At 37.6% G+C, this 6,000-nt stretch overlaps 1 protein-coding gene across 1 annotated transcript in view; it reads left to right on the forward strand.

Annotated features, from left to right (window-relative positions):
* Positions 1 to 5,253, forward strand: part of LOC123966867 (putative histone-lysine N-methyltransferase PRDM6) — a 43,202-nt gene extending 37,949 nt beyond the window's left edge. The window contains exon 5 of the mRNA XM_046042961.1: positions 5,126 to 5,253. Within this exon, the coding sequence (XP_045898917.1) occupies positions 5,126 to 5,186 (61 nt within the window). The 3' untranslated portion in view covers positions 5,187 to 5,253. The remainder of the gene's footprint in view (positions 1 to 5,125) is intronic.
* The last annotated feature ends 747 nt before the right edge of the window (positions 5,254 to 6,000 follow it).

Below are 6,000 nucleotides of genomic sequence, written 5' to 3' on the forward strand. Positions count from 1 at the left end.
TTTTAAGATTTTATGATACTGATTTGCAGTAATCAATACAAAAACATAATTCAACTGAACAGTCAATTTCAAGGCAATATTATAATGGATCAAACACAACTTCCGGATGTTGTGGCTTTTCTTTGTTGACTCGTGGGTTTACAGTTATGCACTGTACACATAACACACTAAATCAAAGAAATTTATAATGCAAAGTAAATTATTACTGTTAGCGATGAAGTGGACAAAATATTCAGAGTTCAGACAAACAGCAAAATTGTTCACTGGCGACAGAGATTGTCACATGTTGTACTAGGGCTGCACAATTAATCAAATATTGATCACGATTACGATTTTAGCGTCCTAAACTTACAGCCAAGGGGGGGCGATTTGGCTGCACGCACTCTCCTGCTGCTACAGTCCAGAGCAGACAGCAAAGTCCATGAGTCCGCATGTGTCTGCACTGATTATCAAATCAACAAAATCTTAACATCTCATCAAAAACAAGCAGGCAAAACTCTCTTATTCTGAAATGCTCCCTATGCAGCCTGCAGACAACTGAACAAAACCGGGTCGCAGAGAGCCTTTGCTCTAACAACAAGCGAACCATGTGCTCAGCTGCTGAAATGTGTCTGAGATGCATCCGGTGGAAGTTAACGCTGTGCAGAGGACGGGACAAGACCGTGGCTCAGCAGTAGCCATACTCAGTGGACTTTCCGGGTAAAAATGTTATTTAGATTTCACTTCAAGGAGATGATGCACTTTAAGGACCAGTCTTATTTTGATGCAAAGATTTACGTTAGCAGAAATGCAGCACAACATGGATGTGAAAGCAGTTGTCCGTTTATTTAAATTTGAAAGTGCAATAAAAATATTTTGTCCTTAAATCGATGAATAATCGTGCTCAATAAAAATCAAAATAATCGTGATTATCATTTTGGCCATAATCGTGCAGCCTTACATTGTACCCTTACTTCTTCATTTACAGCCTTCAGATGGCATTAGTTCTAATAGTTAAATGTTGATCATTGGTTTGATAACAACAGACCAATAATGATAATAAACAGAACAAATATATACAGACCAAAAATATACTCCATTGCAATACATCCCCTGGCTTTAGATCCTTCATTTCCATGTTGTTTTTGCTTCAGACATCTATTGTTGTCTTCACGCTCTTGCTTCAGGTCTTTTATTTCGTCATCATGCTCTTGCTTTTGAGCAGCAGTTTTGTTATAATAGTCTCGCTTCAGGTCCCTCATTTCCTTGATGTGATCCTTCAGATTCTTTACTTTTTCGTCATACTCCTGTTTCAGATCCATCTTTTCTTGGAATTAGTCTTCTTTCAGTGTCTTTATTTGGTCTCTGTGCTCTTTTTCTCGATTCTTTATTTTCTCTTCATACTCTTGCTTTAGGTTTGTTATTTTGTCATCATCTTCTTTCTGTATTGGTTTGTTTGTTTGTTGGGGGGGTCAATATTTTTTATTTTTATCAAGTCATGAGCCTGCAGTAGTTCCTTTAGTATTTCCATAAAGCGACAAAATCCTGTGTTGTTGTCATGCGCTTTCTTCAGATGCTTTATCTTCTCCTCGTGTTCTTGTTTCAGATTCTGTACTTTGTATTCACACTCTTTCTTCAGATCTGTCATTTTCCTGTCACTCTTGTTCTTGAGCTTTTGTTTTTTTGTCATTCTCGTTCTTTAAATCTATTATTTTCTCATCATGCCTTTACTTCAGGTCTGCAATAGTTGCATCATGGTCTTGTTTAAGATGCATTATGTTGCATTCATGCTCATGTTTCAGAGTCTTTATTTTTTTCATCCTCCTTTTGTTTTAGCCATGTAATTTTTTCATCATGATTGTGCTGCAGATCCTTTATTTCCTCGCAGTGATTTAGCTTCAGATGCTTTATTTTGTCCTCATGCTCTTGTTTCAGATCCATCTTTTCTGTGGTTAGAGATCTCTTATATTGTCCTTTAGTTTTTTCAGATCCATCTTTTTCTCTGGTTGAGATCTGTTATATTGTCACTGTAGGTTTTTTTCAGATCTGCTATGTGCTTTTTGTGCTCATTCTTCAGATCTTCCAGATTTTTAACCATGCTTTTCTGTTTCTTTTTTTCGTTAACTTACTTTGCCATCAGATCAACAAAGGTCTTAATGGTCTTCTGTTTAAATGCATGAAATTCTTCAGATATATCTCTCTTCTCCTCTTCATTTTTCTTGTTCATACTCTCCAGTTGTTTCTTAAAGTCTTCCTCCAGTGCTGTTCGCGTCTTATCCTCTTGTTCTCTTGTGATTTGATCCTCCCTTTTGGTCTTTTCATATTTCATATTTTCCTCTGCAGCCTGATTTTCCCACCGTTCTATTACTTCTTTTTCATATCCTTCAAACATTGTGTTAATTTATTGTTAGTGATTTAATTTTTAGATCCCTGGCATAAACAGCAAGTAGATTTCCCACGAGGGAATTCAAATATCTACGCTCCTCTCCAACCTTTTTCAAATTCTTATCGACTAATGAAGTCTTCTTAGCGTCCATTTTCGAACAACATTGGTTGTAGCAACATTGAGTTGCTACCTTGGGATCGACTTTTTTAACCAAGGTTTCACATTGTCCTCTGTTGTCGCTGAGCATATTTTCTATTTTTTCCATCAACAGTTGAAGTTTGTCATTAGAAAGATATTTTTTTATCTAGGTTGAGTGTGTGCTGCCTTTGACCACAGTCGTGGATAACGGTATCCACTGAGGCATTATTTTTCTCCTCAGTGTTTGTTATGATGACCATCGAGTATTTATTGGCATCTTGGCCGAACATACCGAGAATGGCCTTTGCAGCTTGTCTTTTCTCTTCTGTGAAATCAGAAGGCTTCATTAACAGTAACATCACATTTGGTCCAGGTTTGAAAAATCGTCATGCACTTCTTCATTTCACGTGCCACTGATAATAAAGGTAGATCAAAAGTGTCTGGGGTTTTCACAACTGTTAGTGACTTTCCGCTCCATTCTCCATGTGCGTGCACACATTGCTTGTCTGGGAACAGTACTTAACAACGAAAAGCTTTTTGTCTTGTAATGAAGTTACCTATGATTTTCTTGTCCTTTTTGGTACCTCCAACAAACAATGTTCATCCCACAGGCTGAAAAACAAGAAAAAGAACGATTAAAATGAGCACACTTATAACAACCTTATGTGCACTTTCATCTATAAATGGCATTGTTTCCTGTGGAATGAGAGGCAATGTTTTAATTCTTGATTATTAGTTTGTTTATAACTTTTATAACCTAATTTAATTTGAAATTAATTTTTGATAGGGGATTCAAAAAAAGTTTATGCCTGATTCAAATTTGACAAAATGCTGCTCTGTGCTAAGGTAAAAATATAAAACTTTAAAACTATTAAACAAACAAGCTCTAGCATTTTAATTAGGGATGGTTGGAGGTACTGTCAAATATTTTAAGTCTGTGTGCATGTGTGAGAGAGAGAAAGAGAGAGAGCGCTCTGTTTATTTATTCTCATAGCTAGGCTAACAGTGATTATTACCAAATCCTTGTTTTTAACTTTATGGCAAGGCTAGCAGACCCAAGTACAGGATTAAGAAAGGGAGAAATATTTATTGCAGGTTAAAAGAATCTGATATTGACTAGGTAAAGAGCAGGCAGAGTGAAAATCGATGCGTGCTGAACCGGGTTGGTGGCTGCTGTACAAAGCAGGGGGAACCGTAGCTGAGAGTCCAGAGTGAGAGAGTCTGATCCGAGCAGCTATTCGGGGAATAGTTTAGCGGGCGGGGGTCCAGGCGGAGAGCGCATGGGATGAGCGGTATTTCCGGTAGCGGAACTAAATCTAACATGTTGTTATACAAAATTCACTTTTAATTTTAACTATAGCGACAAAATGCTCTTCTACAATCAGCCTAATATAATTAGGCTTATTTAAATGCGTTCATTATGTTGTTTGATTCCAGCCTACGGTTTACTGATTAATTTTAAAATGTAGGAAATTTGACTGTTTTGATCTGTAATGAAATTAAGCAATTGTAAAATTAATAAACACCATAACTTCCACACTACTGCTGTCACTCAGTTGAAAGTGCTCCCACACAGCTGAGGACTTCATTTAGTTTTCCCTTTGATGTGAACTGCAGCATTGTGTTCACTGCTGTCGGCGGAGACTGTTTATGAGTAGAATTGAAGCTTTTCAGGATGACTCACAAGATCAGCCCTGCTACCTTTTCAGAAAGTTTTTACAATTAAACTTCCGGGGTCAACAATGTAGGAATCCAGCGTGAAGGTGCATGGGATCAGTAAAACAGAATATCTAAAGCAGGGCAGCATAAATCTTTCGTCTTTGTCACACAGGATACGTTCTTGCACAATACTGCTGCCAACAAAAACACAATCACTGTACACACATACAAAAACTGAAACAAACAGATTATTGAATCTTAATAATGTTGTACTTGCAGTCATCAAAAGGCTGAATAATAAGGCTTGTCACAGACAAAAATGAAAAACACTCAATCTGTGCAAACAGTATATTAGAATATTTCTGGAACATCCTTTTTTCTCAAACATTCGGAGAACGTAATGCAGTGTCCAGAAGCAAACACTTTGATATCTGAATTAATTTTGGGAACCTTGAGTATTTAATACTGTTTTCTCTGCTTCTATGTGCACATTCTCTTTTGAATGATTTGCAGTCATGTTGGTCAAGTTGTGACGGTTTGACTTACGGGTTTCTTTTGGGGTGCCAGTCAGGTTTCTCTCCTGAAACGTAAGATTTCTTATGATTTTATACAGAATAATATATTTTACCTATCAAGTGCCACAAAGGATACATATACGCTGTTATGGACCCTCACGTTGAGTGAAACCAGTGAACAATAATGAAAAGCACAACTCAATATAAAATTCAACAAAGGAGGCACTTTCGACCTGCTTGACTGTTAGTGGATTCTGGTCCGGTTTGGTGGCAATGGTTTTGTAATATATGGCTGGCTGGTTGTTATGAGGTTATTGCTGAGTTGCTAATGAAGAAGCTGCCGATGTACGGATCGTTGCTGAAGGTGAACGCGGGAGGGATTAACAGCCTCGCTGTAACTGGTTTCGCTATCTAACGTGTCGCTCCGACGCTTTCTTGCTTCCCTCAGCACCTCTGTGATCAACTGCCGCCACTCCCAGACATACACCAAACATGTTATGACTTCCTGAACTGGGATGGCTCTGGGCTGAACAAATAAGAAACCTCCCCAAAGCACATGCACGGCTACATAAATGGGCGACGCCCATAGGCGGTGCAACCGAAAGGTGCAGGCCGTCACAAAATGGTTGGTTACATGACCATAATTGCCCTCTTGTCCTCAGACCAAGGACTGTCCAGGTTCAGATACCCATGTTTTGCCAGTCATGATTGTTTATGAACTTAACACTCGTTTCTCTTTTTCTTGTTTTATCAACTTATTCTAACAACAATCAGTCAGATTATTACTGAACATATTGGCACAACTCACTAACAACCATGAGTGCATAATCTTAAAATCAGACTAAATGGACATTTTGTTACCACTTTATAATTCATACTGATATTTCAATCTTGTTTTCTGTAGTGGGAGAATTAGTGTACCCTAACCCATTGTTTGTTAAAATCATTTGAAATCATTCCCACTCAAAGTGAGCTTGAACCCTATAAGGATGGGTCATGAGATGATATTCTGACGTGTAAATTCATCATTGTTAATATTGTTCTTTATTTTGTATAGTTCAAAATACTCTTGCAGTTGCCCTCCTTGTAGCAGTAATTGCTGTTATTGCTGATATTGTGTGTTTACAGGACATGTTTTCCACATTTTTCCTTGCTGCATGCATTGCGTGCCTGTTTATCTCCTTGATGCCTGATTGACATATACTAGTATATATATAAGTGTGTGAAGTAACATTGGTTGGTTTTGTTGTACACTATGCAATGAATAAATAAAGGCATTCTACAAATAATCATATTTAAGACAAAATGACTTCCCCTTTCACA

Source organism: Micropterus dolomieu, unplaced genomic scaffold (genome assembly GCF_021292245.1).
Source record: "Micropterus dolomieu isolate WLL.071019.BEF.003 ecotype Adirondacks unplaced genomic scaffold, ASM2129224v1 contig_14465, whole genome shotgun sequence".
Lineage (NCBI taxonomy): Eukaryota > Metazoa > Chordata > Actinopteri > Centrarchiformes > Centrarchidae > Micropterus > Micropterus dolomieu.